The sequence below is a fragment of the Pithys albifrons genome, chromosome 13 (assembly GCF_047495875.1).
Source record: "Pithys albifrons albifrons isolate INPA30051 chromosome 13, PitAlb_v1, whole genome shotgun sequence".
NCBI lineage: Eukaryota > Metazoa > Chordata > Aves > Passeriformes > Thamnophilidae > Pithys > Pithys albifrons.
Genome location: NC_092470.1, coordinates 7,018,005 through 7,036,011, shown reverse-complemented (window position 1 = coordinate 7,036,011; position 18,007 = coordinate 7,018,005). Strand labels below are relative to the sequence as shown.

At 40.9% G+C, this 18,007-nt stretch overlaps 1 protein-coding gene across 3 annotated transcripts in view; it reads right to left on the bottom strand.

The window, feature by feature from the left end:
* THSD4 (thrombospondin type 1 domain containing 4) overlaps window positions 1-18,007 on the bottom strand; it is a 249,614-nt gene that overhangs the window by 188,441 nt on the left and 43,166 nt on the right. For all 3 annotated transcript variants that reach the window (XM_071568247.1, XM_071568248.1, XM_071568249.1), the window contains exon 5: window positions 10,560-10,977. In XM_071568247.1, the coding sequence (XP_071424348.1) occupies window positions 10,560-10,977 (418 nt within the window). The remainder of the gene's footprint in view (window positions 1-10,559; window positions 10,978-18,007) is intronic.

The window sequence follows — 18,007 nt, the reverse complement described above, 5'->3', positions numbered from 1 at the left end:
AGCAGAGTTGATACAGTTTGCAGAAAATTATGCCAGTGTGATAAAACATCTACCCTAGGGTTTCCAGCAGTATTTTATTACATTTTTAAAAAACATTGTTCTTGGAGCTGCCTGTTCTTTCTGGGGTGCAGGCTCTATGCCATGAAGGTTTCACTGCTTCACTCTTTTATTCTACAGCTCCATCAGCATGCAGGAATAATCCTCCAACAGCTTTCTATATGAAAGCTTAATCAATGTCAATGGAAATTCAATCGCATGCATTCCATTGAAATGACTGGCCTTTGTGTGGGAGGAGGGACTACCTGAATGGTTCCAGCAGAAGGACTGAGAGTTTAGGGAAGCTTCTGGTTTGTATTACCATGATATTCCACTTTTTAATTAAAATTTCTTATTACAGCAGTAATCACAATATTTTTAGAGAATGATCTCTAGTCTAAGTAATAACCAGGCAACAGAAAAGTCAATGTAGTGTTATATGAGACAGAAATGTATAGGCAAATGTACAGATGTTACTACATCTAGGGAGAATTGTAAGTCAGTGTGTTGAGTGAATTTACTTTGTTCTCTTTTGTTTAAAAAAAAAAAAGAAAAACCCCAAACAAAAAAACGTAAAACAAGCAAACCAAAAAACCCTAAAATGTGGAACAATTTGCCTTCCACAAAAAGTGAACATCTTTGGATCACTGTAAACATAGCTTAGAAATGCCTGAGTTCACAGGGACCCAGTGTAACAGAAATGGCAGCATTATTCAGATTTTAAGAGTTCTTGTCCCATAAAAAAAAGCATTTCCAATATAACACACTCTTACACTATTTCTGCAGTCTATTCTTGTTTCCAGGCCATGTGCTTAAAGAAAAAAAGAAAGGCACCTTAAACTAACTAGCAGATACACTTGTCTTATTTCATAAAGCCTTGGTGTAGCTGCAGCTGGTAGCACTGCCCATTTACTGAGGAGTTTGTCCAGCTTTAACTGCTCAGACTAAAACTTTCCGCTCCTTGTATCTGTCTTAGTCTCATTTTTTTTGGACTGAAGCATTTCATCCAAGAACAAGTCTGAAGGAAAACAAGGGGGAGAAGTGTTTTATTTTTTCCCAAGCTTCCAATAGTCTGATAATTTTTTTTTTCAAAATAGAAGTGCCTGTTTTATTTTAATGAGTGAAATGACGTCAGCCAGGACGGGAGGTTTTTCCTCAAGAATGCATCCTCTGCCTTTTATATGGAAATCCACCCAAGTACAGTCAGGCCACAAGATTTTGAAAGTGCTGATAACATGCTTTGTACACTTTTGGTCAAAACTTGTCCAATTTTTGCAGCTAAACTAGTGGAACAATGTGGACCAAGTGTGTTCCACATCTGAGGCTCCAGGAGGCTGCAAATCTTTGCCCCAGTTTTTGGGAGGTGCCCCTGAGCTCTGTATTAGGACAGGGACTGCTCTGAATACCCACTTGAGCCTCTTTCAGGCAGCATGGACAAAACATGTACCTAAAATGCATGGAATACTTCGGAAAAACTTACACAAATCTTGGGGCTGGGAGTCAAGAGAAAGCTTTTTTGGTTTAACAGTATCAATTCACAAAGTTTACTCTCAACTTAGAAAAGATTGTCCATGTAATTACTACATAATTTGTCTCTTTTTGCCTGTGAGGTCCATTCTCACTTACATGATTACATTCTATTTTTTCCATATGATTTATGACTCATTCAGTGTGCAGAGTGGACTTACTCTGAGGATGAGTCAGGAATGTTCAATTAGAAGACTGATTTACATAATCTCTGTCTGATTCACAATAACCCCCACCAGGTATACAATGGACATGCAGAATAAGGAACATGAAAGTCAGTCTGCAGTTTCTGGAACCAGCTACTTTACCAGTTTTGAGGGGGAAACTGTCGCCTATGGTGCAATTTACTTATTCCAATCTTTTCCCAGTTTATGAACTATGTACTTTCTGTTTTGAAGATCTGACTGAAAACCTCTGGACCTTATTTGCAGATGAGCTGCCAAATCATAATTAGAGTTTTGACCAATGCAAATTTGGCTTTGATTATCATCAAGTAATAAATATGGTACTGAGCACTCGCAGTTTAATATTGGCACCTTCTCTGCCCTTCCTTCTTCCTCTACTCACCTCAGTCACAACAAGAAAGGATTGGGATAGTATTGGTGCAAGTTTGTGTATTCATGTAATTTATGCTCTTTTTTGCTATCTGGCTTCAAAATGTGCTTTAAACTTTTTCATGGTTATCAGCAATAAGTGAAGTCCTAAAAATAGCTGGAAAAAATTACTCTTTTCATGTGCCACAGCAGATGCTGAAATCTGACAGATGCTGTTTTCTATACCTGTAATTAACTGGAATAGCTAACAAATGTTCATAAGAACAATATAAAAAAAATTGTAAACTAATCAAAGGATTTTCCCAATCAAAGTTTCTAGACATCTGCAGCTTCCTCTGCTTCAAACACTTGGATGTAGTTAAACTAATATAGGCATAAAAAGTACAATTCTTGTTCAAAATACAGAAGTGTTGAGAAATTACACACAAGAATTTCAGGCAAAGACTTTTGTCAATATGAATTGACAAAAAGAAACAAGGACAAGTTGGAATGCCTTAAAATCTCTCCCACAGCATTTGACTGTTATTGATAAATGACTTCTCCTCAAATTTACAATACCCTATTAAGCAAAACTACAAATATAGCAGGAATGCAACCAATCTGGTTGCAGCTCTGCAGTCCCAATTTTCATTCATCAGTCTCCTCTTTCTCCCTTGGCACAGCAGTTATGACTGAACCATAACCAGGCAACACCCTTAAACCCCCCCCAGTCCTGTTTTATTGTACAGCAAAACAAATCCACAAGGGGCCCAACGAAGCTCCCAAATCATTCCACAGTATTTTAAGTGCTAATGCTGCCATTCTAACAGATGAAGTGGTTGCATAACTGTGGATCTTTGACCTCTCCTCCACGATACCAGCATTTCACTCACCCCTATAACGAGCAAAGGAACCTCTCAGACAATCACAATTGCTACATGAAACCTGCCATTCATAGTTCACAAGAAGTTAGGAAACAAATCCTTTAGCCCACTGGTGAGTATTTTGATTTTGAGGCACTTTAGATGAATTATTATCATTCTTATGCCATGTTATTACTACACATAAATGCAGGTCTGAATCTTCAGCATCAGGCAGTACACAGACTTCTCCAGCTTCACCATGCAACCCATTTCACAGGCTCACAGCTTCCAAATAAACCTCCCAGAAGAAAAAGGCACCTCACTGCTTCCTGCAATATCATAAAACACTGAAATGCTACTGTTAACCACACCATCTATTCTAAGCTCTATTCTACTTTGTTTATAACTTATTAAATTGTCTTTGAAGAAATTCATAGATCTCAGTGCTCCTGTACATTTTTGAGAGTCATCATAAGAACATTACAGATCCCAGGGGTCACTTCTCCTGGACCTGGAGAATGCAGGATACAACTGCAGCCATGTAGACATTACCATATTTTCACCTGCACCTTTCCTTTGGTCTTTGTTTTTATAGTTCTTGGCACAATAGGGTCTGGCTCTTGAACTCCTATTGCCAAACTAGTTCAAAATAACTCAGGTTTGTCGATCAAAGTAACTCAATTTTCAAGTAAAAACCACAAGCCTCTAAACATCAAGGTTTTCCAAATTGTGAGACTTTGGACTTACTATGAACATTTTACTAGATTAGTAAGTAATTAACCTTGTAATAATTCATTTGTGTAAAACAGCTAACTCTGTTACTGGCACAAGTCTAGAGCACACTTGTGGAACAAAACCCTTTGAGAGAGCTCCTGAAATTACCCCAACAGACTTTTCCTAATGATTTAAGGCAGTTTCCCATAATTATTTAAGTTCTAATAAGAACATCATCATGCAAAGTACTTTCCAACAGTGTTCTCAGTTGTTGAAGGGGGTGTTGTAAAGCCACAGCACAGACATACAGAGGAAACAGCCATGGACAAAGAGCTCTATCAAAGATGGCTCAAGGTGAATCCTTTGGACACAAAGGACAATTGACCAAACTACATGAGACATTTAAGGAGAGGAACCTCTGTGCCAGGGCCTGGTTTGTTAAGCCTGTACTAATGAAATGCATTCTGAATTAATATTTACAAAATTCTGCTGCAAATATCACACCAGTCAAGGAACGGACAGTAACACCCAAAGTAAGGCAAGCTTTTAATAAGTTTCCTATGCACCCATGGAATGTCAGACTACCAAACCTACACACAGTCCCACAGTGTTCACATGGAAAATTCCTCATATAAAATCAAGGTTAAATTTCCTCAGGAAAAGATATGTCATCATAACCCCAGTTTGCCACTTATGTCAAACGCCTACTCTATACAAATCTCAAAATGAGAATAAATAAACCACACAGTAGCTCTTTGGGAATAAGAAGGGGCTTTTCAGCTTGAAAAAGAAAGTTCATTTAAAAATATACAGTCTTTTGTTAGTCTTTACCTCACTATCTGAGTATCCCAACTACAATAAAGAGTGCACTCTTGCAGCACCCTGGATCACTGCTGAAAAGACTTGTCTGGGAATTACATTTTCTGTTCTATACGAAATTAAACATTTCCATTTCTACCTTTGCTAAAATTTGAAATGTTGGAAACATTTCAGTTTCTGTGGAGTGGAAAACTTTCAAAAACTTGAAACACCAGCTGGTGAGTGGCCCAAGATCCCAGGTGCCAAGGGAGGCTGCCAATGCCTACCTGTGTGCTTAGGGGACAGAAAAGCACATCACTTTTTAATGAACTCAACACATTCCTGCAAGACATTTCATTTCTGTTTAATTGGGGGTCTGCATCCAAAAAAAGCCTCTCAATGGCAAAGTTTTAACTCACACCAGTCAAAATTAGTATCATTATCATCACCATTAAGACTCTTGGGAAAATTAAATACATTCATTTATCCCAAAACAAAAGAGCTAGTATTGGTCCTGAGCCTTTCACCTCACCTCATCTCTTCAACTGTAAAAGTTGTCTTTTCAGATACTCTGCATTCCCTGCTCAGGTGCTGCTCTCAAGTGCTCTTCACACAGGAGCACAGATCCAAGTGAGGGCTCTTTTCAGAACCCAAAGCCAGATTTTCCACAGCTGTGCTACCAGAGTAAGAGCATGCACAGCTGAAGAGTCAGGGCAAGAAAGTAGAAGTAAACCTTGTTTTCTGATCCTCCCTAGATACTTCTCCAAAACACAATTATACAACACACTGTAACTGGAGACATGACAGTAATCTATAAGAACCACTGGGCAAGCTCAGCAAAATTTCATCCATAGATATCTCACTGGGCCTTTAACAATTACTCTTTCATACATTTTACCTTATTATTTGCAAATTACTATATAAACAGATATATTTTTGGTCAAAAATGTACCTCAATCCATAGCTAAAGACAATCCGGATTTTACATCCATTTTGCACTGCTCTTCATGCTGAAACTCATATATGAATTTCTCTGCCTATTTTTCATACTCCTTGCTGTGCTGGGAGTGAACCACCAAAATAGATACTACTTTATTTTACATCTTTTCTGACCAGAGCATTTACGTGGTCCTGGTCCTGCAGAAGAGGAGCAGTAACGAGCTGTCAGTGTAAGCAGGGCCTTCAGACCTGAACCCACCCCCAAGGACAATACAGAACCCTGGCATGGCTTGGGTTGGAAGGGACATTTAGAGATCACCTGGTTTCAACCCCCTTGTCATGGGCAGGGACACCTTCCACTAGACAGGCTGATTGAAGCCCCATCCAGCCTGGCCTTCAACACTTCCAGGGATGGGGCATCCAGAGCTTCTTTGGGCAACCTATGCCAGGGCCTTCATCATGGAAAGATTTCTACCTTATACCCACTCTAAACAAACCCTCCTTTACTCTAGAAGGGTTGCCCCTTGTCCTGACACTACAGGCCTTGGTGAAAAGTTCCTCCATCTTTCTTATAAGCCCTCTTTAAGTACTGAAAGGCTGCAATAAGATCTCCACATATTAAGAACAGAGACATATTAAGACTTACTGTATTTACCAATAAGCAACAATTGCATGCCTTACAAAAACTAAAATAAGTCAGATAAAAATTACCTTTAAAAGAGGCACTTTGTATCACCAAATTTACACTGCAAAACAAGTAGTCCTGAATGTCCAGAACCCCAGAAGCTTCCCTGTGTACACTGCCCAGGTGACCTGCAGCCTGGAGTTCATTTACAAATATACTCTCACACATTCAGGCACTCACTAAGAGCTGGTGACATGGCAACACTGGAGACAATTAATTACAGAAAGTGCTCAGTAAATAAATGTTCCATTTGAGTTACTTCCTTTGTTCTGGTGACAAACCACGCAGAGAAGGCTGCATTCAAATTCTACTCCAACCACACACCCATAGAATTCTCTTTCCTTTAATACAGGGGGAAGTAAAGAAGATTTACTCATCAGTTCCCTGTTTTGGAGGAATACAGACTACACTGGAACAATCCTACTGCATTGCAGTAGCTCATGGTTTCAATGAGACTTGTCAGTGCTGTTTGTGTGTAGAGGAGGGATGTTTTCTGCCTCTCCTGCCAGAGGAGGTGACAATCTGACAGTGTGTTCTGAGGAGAACATGTAGGCAAGGTGCTGAAGAGGGGAAGCCACATGAAAACAGGAAAATAGGCTTAATGACCTGCAGGAACACTTGAACAAATACAAGCACTTCCGAGGTTCACCCTTAACCAAACCCCACAGGTTTAACTTTTATGAATCAAGCTGTCAATCATGGAAAATGAGTTTGGCTATTAATGAAAAAACAATAAATGTACAATAATGAGGAAATGACCTAATGGACCAAGGCAGATTGACTTAATTTGTTATTAATTAACTGCCCTTAGGAGAAACTGCAGAGGGAGTGGCCAAACACCAGGATAACAGTTAACAGAATACCTTCAATAAATGAGATTTTCAATTTTGGTATGCTCCAGGAAGAACTGAAGGAAAAAATTATTAAGCTACTGTTCTTTGCTTGCTGGCAAGACCATTGGTACATGTCACTGCTGGTAAATTAAATTAAAGCCCGTGTGCAGAAGCATTTAATTAGGAAGAAGAAGCAAACAAAGTGAAACACTATCTGCCTTGTCCTGGCCTTCACTAAAACTGTTCTTAGTAACTTCTTTTTTATAATTACATTAATTACCACATCCTAGGGAGAAAAATAACCCTGAATAGCAATTACAGCTTCTCCAAGGGTAACAGAAATGTTACTAAATAAAGAATATCACTATGTAGAGTTCCACGCCTTGGAGAAGCTGTGTCATCTGCAATCTCTTGCTGCTATTAAAAGTCTCCTGTAATACAACCAAAGATATCTTTACGACTGCATTGATACACTCAACAATGGCAAAGATGCAGCAACAGTGTGCTCACCTATGTTTTCTCTTCATCTGGTGAATTATTCTGTTTAAACAACAGCCTCTAAAACTAATATGGAAATATTTTCATTCCTGTTCCACTTCTACCAAAAGAAACATGTTGATGGCCAAACCACTCATCCTGCATGTCTTGCCACTGTCCAACCCACAAGCTCACTGCCCTTCACCCTCCAGCCCACTTGATGTTCTCAACAAATGTCCTGTACAAGCCTTCCCTCACCCTACCTTGTCTGGGATTGCTTCTTTCTTCCCCCTCATTTCTAACTTCCTCACCTTTTACCCCTTGCTCTCTGAAAAGACCTCTTTTCTGGGAACGATTTTCTTACATGAAGTCAGACAGAACACTGTCCAACTTTGTGCCCTGATGAGTGAGGGTTGAAACAAAGACCGGGGCATTTGTGGACCGCTTGGACACCAGTGAGCAAATTCAGCACAGAAAACTTTCCAAATTAATGCCCATGGACTAAGGTCATTTCCCATTTCCTTCAAGAAACAGAAAGTGTTTTACAAGAGAGCAATTTGTACCAGAGACTATTCTCAGAGGCTCAAACTAGCTCTTTCATGTTTTCCAGTCCAGACAAATACACTAAAGCTTTCTTGACACTGAGTCTCTTCAATCAACTGCTCTAGTCTCTATCAATGGACTTTATTCATAAATAAAGCAGATGTAATAGCTACTACACTAAGAGGCAAAAAAGCACTCATCTGATTTGTTTAGGTCATGTTTTTGTTACCCTGTGTTCTGTTGCTCCCTCTCCACTGTGCAGGCTTCCACTGAACAGAACAGGATTTCTAAGGGGCAGAAGAATCAGATGTGCACCCACCCAGCCAGAAAAATACGACCTGTCATGTCAACATCTTGAGCATCACCCACATCCTGCTCCCAACATGCAAACACAGCCTTCCTCACATTTGTTAGGTTGGATTAGTAGCCCAAATAAGACAAAAATATTAGAAAGAGATACTTTGGGAAATACTAAAATGGCAGAGGCGGAAACTGGAAATTTTAGCAGGATGAAAACTGCTAGTGGGGACAAAGAAAACCTCCCTCACCTCCCACACACAATGGGAGACTGCCCTGGAGCTGCACCCAGCCAAACATTTCTGAGTCAAGTACTGACAGACAAAGTTTTATTTAAAAATTAACACAGAACAGATTTGCACTTCAATAAATTAGAAAGCCAAAATCAAAGAATGTAGAGCTTGAATGCTGGAAAAAGTAGCATCTGTCAGAGAATTCACACAGCACCATGGAAAGATCCTGGAGAGGTCTGGGCTACTGGGTGCTGGCTCTAAATGCCAGTTAGACATGACAAGCACTTGCAAAAGGATAACCCTGTTCTACGGGATTGAGAAGCAGGCAGCCTTCATAACATGGTCTACCCCAACTCCATTTTCCCATTTCTTTCCTGGCAAAACATTAAACCTGTCTGTGACTGTGATGGTTTGACTGTGGCTAGATGGCAGGAACCCACTAAAGTCACTCTATCCCTGCCCTTTACAACTGGATAAGGGAGGAAAAATGTAACAAAACACTGGTGAGCTGAGATAAGGAGAGGGAAAGGTCACTCACCCATTACCATCATGGGCAAACCAGACTGGACTTGTGGACATTAATTGAATTTATTACCAGTCCAAATCAGAGTAGGATAACAAATCTCAGAATCACCTTCTCTCCTTCCCAGGCTCTACCTCCTCTCCCCCAGCAGTGCAGGGAGATGGGAATGGGGCTTATGTTCAGCTCATCACAGGCTGGTTTTGCCAGTGCTCAGGGAGAGCAGCCTTTCATCTGCTTCAGCATGGGGTCCCTCCCACAGGACACAGTTCTCCATGAACTTCTTCAGCAGGAGTCCTTCCCATTGGCTACAGGTCTCCATGAACTGCCCTCAAGTGGGTCCCTTTCCACGGGATGCAGTTCTTTAGGCACAGGTTGCTCCAGTGTGGGTCCCCAGGGGATCCCAAGTCCTGCTAAGAAAACTTGCTCTAGTGTGGGCTCCTCTCTCCACAGGTCTCTGCCAGGACCCTGCTGCAGCATGGGCTTCCCATAGGCTGACAGCCCTCTTTTGGGCACCCACGTGCTGCAGCATGGGCTCCTCCATGGGCTGCAGGTGGATTTGCTCCCCCAGGAACCCCCATGGGCTGCAGGGGCACAGCTGCCTCACCACAGGCTGCACCACAGGCTGCAGGGAGCCTCAGCTCTGGCGCCTGGAGCACCTCCTGCCTCTCCTTCTGCACTGGCCTTGGTGTCTGCAGAGCTGTTCCTCTCTTCTCCAAATGCCATTACATCTGTGCAAACCTTTTTTTCCTTCTTACATGTGTCATCACAGGGGTGTTACCACCATCACTGATGGGCTCAGCCTTGGCCAGCAGTGGGTCCATTCTGGAGCCCGCTGTCATTGGCTCTGTTAGACATGGGGGAAGCTTTCAGCAGCTTCTGACAGAAGCCACCCTTGTAGCCACTCCCACTACCAAAACCTGGCCATGCAGATCCAACACACTCTACTGCTAGCCTCTGTGAATCACATATTTGAGAAGTACCATTAAAATCCACATTCATCACACAACCTTCAACATCAACAAAACCAACCAACCAACCAACCAACCAACAAAAAAAAAAAAACTGCACCCCACCACCACCCCGGCTCCAAGAAAAATCTGAATAACGTCATCAGAACACTGAAAAACACTGGACAATTTACACAAAGTCCATTTCTTGTCCATTCATCATAATTACAACAAAATTTCTACACAATCATTCCCCTCTTTAACATTGCTCAACTCATATTTTGCTCACTACCTCCCTCTCAGTTACTATTCTCATCTCAAATTCCTCATGTTCCCAGGTTTCAGCACCAAAAAGACCGGCTTCTCTTTCCATCAAATTAAAACTATACATATTGGTATGTTAAGGGACTGCTAAAATCCTTGAGGGTATGGTATTAAGTAACTATAGCATTATGGATCTACTTTCAGCATTCCCCAAGACACTCACAAAAAATTTCATTAAATTAATAAAACACAATGTCCAACATAACCTAATGATTATATGAACATTTCACACACTAGAGAAATCCCTTAGCTGTCCAACACCTTGAGCACAGGCCAAACAGACTTACATTGGTGTTGCAGAGTTTATATTGCTTGTAGGTGCCAATGCACACGATGGCTGTGGCTCTTTGCGGCTGCGGCTGCCCCTGCAGAGCCTGCAGTGACCCAGGGCTGTGCTGGGCTGAGTCGCTGCCGTGGAACAGACCTGGAGACGCGGGAAAGGATGGGGACTGATAAACTGAAGGTCCCAGCACTTGATGTCCTGCCTGGGGCCCGTTTGCTTCTTGATAAAGACTCCCATGCTGGAGTGCAGGACTGTAAGGGCTCAGCACACTCGGGCTCTGGTGGAATCCGTGGGCCCTCGACGATTGTCGCTGCCTCCGGAGCTTCTGAGGCTGCTGGCCAGTATCAGTTTGTAAAGGTAAAATGTATGGCACTTTTCCATAGCCATACTTTCCTGGACCAATAGGATTTCTGTTTCTGCTTCTGAAAACAGAGAAAGAGATAGAAAACAGTTACTGAGATCATAAGTGAAGGAACAGTCAGCTATTTACGTGACCTGTTATTTGTCAGAGTTGCTCACTGCAAAGCAACAGGTAACCAGAAATTTCAACCTATTTTCTAGAAAATATGTTCAAGATGTAGCCATACTTGATGTATTGGGATTCTCTGAAGAAGTCTATTGGTTGAACTAAATCCTGGGTCCTCCTTGGCCAACAGTTACATGGGAAGTCACCTGGTGTCAGCTCGCAAAGGCAAAGGGTAAGGTGTGGTATAAACAGTTTGGAGTGAGGTGGTTGATATTCTTTTAATCCCTAGGACTCTCCTCTAAAATGAAAATTCAGAGAATCAAAGCTGTGTACTCCTAAAATTCCTAACCATGTTCCAGAAGTGCTTGAGATACTCAAATCCGCAATAGGGATTTCCTGCTGTCATGTAACAACAGAAGAACATTTGAACTCAGTATGGCAAAGATCATTAAACATTTTGTGTCCATTCAGGAGTCCTCCTGTGGTTCTGCTTCATTTGCTACTTAAGAAATAAAAATGGAAACAGAAAATGATAAGGAACACCAGAATATTACTGAAAGATCTCTGGAAAAGGTGACAAATGCAGGAAAATATTCTTATTCTGGTACACAGATGATATACTCTTCTCTGGCCAGCAGATTTACCCCTTTTTTCCCCCAAATATACAAAGCGTAGATTACTAATACATTTAATTACTAAGTCATGGCCACCCAGTTTGTTGTCAGGATAAAAGCCCACCTTTCACTGTACATTACTAAAACATTCCCAAGCACTGACAGCTCCAGTCACTAAACACAGAAGGTTCAGGTCTGCTCTCACTGAAGACCCTGTGCCTTGAGCCACGTTACACCTGTATCAGCACTCTCAAACTGCTGCTATGCCCAGCACTCTCCCAGCAACACAGTGGACTCAGTCTAAAGACTCAGTTCCAAATCACAAGTGAAGAGTCACAACATCAGTAATGCCACATTTGGGTCTTCCCATTTAAGAGAGTTAACCCTGAAATTTTATCTGCAAGCAACAGGCTCACTTGCCTCTGCTTTTCTTGTCAACCTCTGCAGTTCAATGCCTTGATTTCTAACACTGCAGTCTGAAAAATAACTTGGCAAAAAGGATTTCTTCCAGTTCAGAGCAATGTGTGAATACAGCTATTTTGGGTAACCTTTGCAGCTCAGGAAGGGAGACACCATTAAAGGAAAGTAATTTTCTTTCTGTCCATAAAATATACTTATATTTTAATATATATACAAAATAGACTTGAGCAGCAGTTAAAACCAGCAGTTATAAAGTGTCATACTTCTTTTCAAGAAACTGAAGTGTTACAGATGTCAGACAGACACCAGATCAAAGGGACCTTTCTTTGGGATTGTTTTTTTCTTGGGTTTGTTTTCTTCCCAAGTCGTCTATTCTCCCAAGACTGGTTACATGGGAACCCTGGAAGTCATTTACTTCACATTCTAGCCTTGTGGCCACGTGGGGCTTTTAATCAATCTTCCTGGCTCGAGATGTGTGAACAAGAGTGCTGAGTTGCCCTGGCAGATAAGCGACCAGCACTCTTGAACTGTTTATCCCCTTAATCGGCTCTGCCCGTGATAGTCATTGTTGAGGCAGGGCTTTGGTGGTTAGAGCAGAGCAAAGTAGTGTAATGGCTTTTGGCATTAAGGCAGGGAAAAAAAGGCTTCCTGTAAGTAAATAGAAGAGGAAAGAAAGGGAAATTATGAATGGGAATTATTTCAGAAATTTAGACTAAAGCCAGTTTGATTTAACTGAGCACAGATTGGTTGCTGTGTTTTGGGGTTTTAACAGGCAACTAAATTGACTACCACTATCTTGCTGATATTTTTAATTTTTAACATAACTCTTGATTTCTGAGCAAGAGTAAAACAAGGGAACAATCTTTCTTGAGATTCCTAGTCATAATCTACAGTCCGAAAACACTTTGGCATTATAGTTCTCATGAAGCATCCCAGATTTTGGAGCAAACTGGTTCATCTTGGAAAACAGACTCAACTCCTTATGTTCACTTGCCCCAGTCCATAAACAATTTGTACAGACAGTGGTTTTCTTCTCAACATGAGAACACCAAATTTGAATCGTCTGAGACATGAACCTTGGCAACAACTGGCAGGAGCAGAGACTGTGGGAAGTGTGTTCCAAGGGTGGACAAGGGGCACCAGGTCAACTGAAACTGGCCTTTCGAACTGCTCATCTACAGTCAGGTTGCATTCTCCATCAACACAAGGACAAGCTGTTCACAACTGAGCAACCAGCCACATGCAGAGCAGTGGCAGGATAGGAATATGCCTCTGTCACAGACTTTTGAATGCCAAATTCTTCACAGCAACAAGCACCAGACTCTTCCAGAGAAGAACATCAAGATGTTCAACCCACCTGGAAAAACTGCTGCCTGACAAACCAGGAGAGGTCATACAAAAAGTCAAAAATTAGACTCATGTTTGACTGTTAATCTCCAGTAAAGGATCATGAATCAGAACTGGGAAGAACTGAAGGACATGCAAGAAATGATGACATGAACTAGACTCTTCAGCCTGGAAAAAACTTGCTGAAATGGGCATAGTATCTCTAAACATAAGTTACTAGTGTCTGAAAGAAGGACTCATGGCTGAAGGCAGCAAGTGTCCAGAACCTGCTGGAATCTCATCAAATTATTTGCAAAAATTAGAAAACGTTGCTTTTGAAGGAAATCAGGCTTTTTCGTTGTAAAATGGTTGATCACTGCAACAAACATGCAACAACAGCACTAAGAAGTGAAAGCAGTAACAACATTCTTGCTGTTAGTCCCTGTCTCAGCTTGGCTTCTTTTCCTAAACTCTAACATGAAAATGTTGGCGAAGTCCCCACCGATGAGGAACTGAGGCACCATTTCTGGAGATTCTGGAACACCGTATTTCTTTCAACATACAAATTTTGGAAACAGAGAGTAACACACAACCTCTAATTATTAACCCCTTTATTAGTGTTCATGCATTCATTTAAACCAGTATTGCCTGCACTGAAACTTCTGAACACTGTTTTGCCTTTAAGCATCTTTCATTCACACTTGGCAACATGCTGATAAATCAGGAATGCAGTTTCCTGCACTGTAATAAAAGAGGCTTGTAAAAATAGCTTAGTGTTAATTAACTTTTATAATTGTTGGGGAGTATCAGGCAGAATTTATAATGTCATGAAGCAGTGAGGGAGAAAGTGTTATGAAGGTCTGTACACCATGAAAAAACAGCAAGGAAAGGAGAATCAGGGAGAGGAAAGGAGAAAGAAAATCAGAAAAAATCTACCACTAGCTTAATGATCAAAATCAAACCAAGCTTTTTGACACTTTGCTTTATGCTAAATCTACTCAGCTTTGTTCTCCTGGTAGGAGATACAAAGTGTTCAAGCCTTGATGGCTTGTTAGGAATTTTCAGTTGCCAGCAGGACTTTTTCGTACCTGTCATTCGTTATGATTACCTATATTCACTCTAAGCCACATAACTCACTCTTCTCCACAGCATGGCTTGGAAGCTCCTCCTTTTTTTTTCTATTTTTAAAATGCACACTATCATGACTTAGGTCAGAGTTGGGATTCACTCTCATTTAATGCAACAGGTAAAGAAGGAAAAAGATATTAGCAAGTAACATGCCTGCCCTTGTGCCTGCTTAGCCAGACCCAAACTAGAGTGAGGCTACACTGCATTAGTCTCTGCATATCCAGGTATGCTAAAAACCAACAGTCACCCTCCTGAATGCAGCAATGGTTAAGAAGAGCATTTCAGTAAGATGTTGAATGTGTGTGGCTACAGGAGTGAAGGTGACTGTATGAATCACAGTCACCAACTCTCAGACAAACTGAAAATTCAACTTGAGCAAGACCTGAGTTTCAGGCTCGAAATTCTAGACAACTTTGACAAAGCTTTCCCAACATGGTGTTAGACTCTGTCCATGGTTCCCCAGTATCAATAGAAATAATTACAAGAGTTTGGTAGAAATGAGCCCCATATTCTTCCCATAGCACAATTCCTAGAATTCTTGAATTTAGAAAGGAGTCTAATACATTTCCAAAACCTGCAATGTGCTGCATCACATGCAGATCAAGGATATGACTGTATCAATGCAAACTCTTCATATAGTCTGTATGAAAACAATAATAATGAATAATGCTTATGTTCCTCCTGATAAACACAGTCCCTGCAGAGCTGATATTGTTTCTAGATGGATTTACTTAGGTATTGAAACTATGAATTGGAGCACCAACCACGAGAATGATTGCAGGTTGAATTCCAATGCGAAGTCAACCACTGGCCCTGAGGTACAAGCATTATCACACTCAGAACTGAAGCAGTTAAAGTAACACTTCACTTTTCATTTAACTAGACAATAAACAGTTAAAAATCACAAGAACCTCAACTCCCAGAGGGAAGAAAACACCAACTGTTTGAAACACAGGTGACAGGAAGAAGCCTGGGACTTTACTCTGCAGGATTACCCAGTGTTCCCACTCGTGTAAATCCAGTGCTTTTTGCACAAGCTGGAGCCCTTGAGGAAGTTACCAATTACCTTCCCCATCAATCTTTCCAAAAGCACTCCCCTTTCCAGCTGAACCAAACATGACTGTTAGCAAAACAGCCACGCTGATTTTCCATTGCCGGTAAATTAACGTTGATAGGCAGAAATTCATCAGGTTTGTCAGGTGTACTTCCTTCTCAGGGTCCACAGAGTCCTCAGATGTGCAGAGACTGTTTAGGACTGGGGACAGTCATGTTCATATCCTACATCTGGATCACTCAGACAGAAGTTCCTCCTCCTAGTTCAGCCAATCAGGTAAAGAAACAACATGTTCCCAGGTGTCACTTATGCCAAGGCAGTTAATTTTACATATGGGCTTTCAGCAGCAGAATTTTGTCAGTCAGATTTTCACTACTCCTGATGAATACACATTAATAAAGCTATTTAATGCAGGACAAGCCTTTTATTTAATTACTTCTGATAAAAAGATATCAATCAATGATAGCCTCCAGTAGTTTGCATGAGAAAAGGCCCTAAATATCCTTCCATATAATTAGAAACAATGGAAAGGAAGAAGTATCAAAAAGCAAAGAAAACTAAATCTCACCAGCTCCATCAACTGGTAATCTCTCTGGCTAAACTGTGTAGTATATCAAACAAACACTTAATAATAAAGAGTTTTTCAGTTGTTCACTGGACTGAAGAAGAAAGAATAAGAAGAGGAAAAGAACTAGTCAACAACGTTTGCAGTCAGTTAGGATGAAAAGTGGGAAAAAATGTCACCAGGAATAGAGTTATCATCTAAAGGCAAATTGCTGCCTAACAGAAAAATAGATGTAGAAAAGCATTCAGTGTTTCATGTCAGACCACAGCCAGCAGACATCTCTGATCTATCGTGTTCATCTCAAGCAGAGGCACAACAGCTGTTTCTGCAGACCTGGCAAACCCCTTTCTTTGGGTATAATTCTCATAAACTCAAGTACCTCCCTGATTGTTCAGACAAATCTGTTTAGCACTTTGATAACAAAAATCATGAGCCCCTTTGAACTTAAGCCAACCTAAATATATTCTGTGATTCAAAAATACATTTGCCCAGACAAGTATGAAAATTAGGTTTTGTGCTATTAATATAAAGGTTGTAGCAAGCATTTTAAAATTATTATTATTATTATTAGCTAGTATTCTTAGCAGCCCAACTTTTAATAAGTTCTCTCATGCTGAAGATATGTCAGCTGCAAATAGGGAGAACTGGCCTTTCTTAGCACATTTGCAGTGACAAAAAGGAATTTTGATGTAGTAGATTTTTCTAATTTTAGCCATAAGCAAACGTGTGCCTTAGCAAATAAATGCATTACCACAGACTTCATCCTGCAAACAATGCTTTGAACCTCAAGTGGTCTTCAAGGATGAAGCACTTTCGGAGCTGGTAGGCTGGATATTTATATTGAACAGAAACCCTCTTTGAACCAAGGATATACAGTGTCTTTAAAACACACAGGTAAAATTACAAATTTCCTGGGCCTCCACCTCTTCTCTGAAGTGCCCTTTACAAAGCCTCTCTCCAACATATCTTTTTAATTTTTTCCCTTTTTCCATCACTTCCTTTCTCCTTACATTTCCCCCACTGTTCTCCAAACAGAGGTGCCCTGGCTCACTTCCAACTGCAGCATAACTCGTTTGCTTTTTCTTCTGATGTCTGACAGAATAAAGAATGTATTTTCATGAGCTTTGCAGCATTTCATTCATCTTATCTCCTAGTATCAAAGTACTTCTCTTGTAAATGAAAAACTGCAAGGGTGAACATTAGCAAAAACACTCATTTAAGACACCAAGGAAGACTTGTAGCACTGTTGGAAAGTTTTCCTAGAATCAAACTGAAGAAACTGCCCATTTCCCACGTTTTTAATGCACAACCTTTCCCTGTGTCCCAAGGAGTAATGTAACATTCTGGGATTGTAACAGCCTTCAGCCACCAGATTCACAGGGGATGAGAAGAAAAAACTGCACAATTTCTGATATTTTTTCAAGATTTTCTCTTGTCTATCAGCAGAAATAATTCCACAAGCAGAGGAGAATGGTTTCCTTCCCTGTCTGCCCAGTCCCAACAACCACACTAATGAAAGACAAAACAATCTCACCACAGACCATCAGATAGGTGTGAAACCAACATTTAGACCTTTCTCTTAAACTGTTGAGAGTTTGGTCAAGTTTGAAGCTTTTGCCAAAAATGTCAAAATCTTCCTTTACCAGGAATCTTGGAATTAACACGTCAGTCCTCTAACATGCTAAGGAAACTCATCTCCTGTGAGCCTGGTCTGACTGCACCCATAGGCTGACCCAGCTCTGGGTGCCCAGGACCAAAACATTCTCCAGATTCTCATCTATTATTCCCACTGGGAACTAAGGAGCTGCCCTATGATCTGTTCCCTGAAGTGTTGCTGGCTGGATTTTTGTCCCATCATCACAGCAATCAATCCATTGCT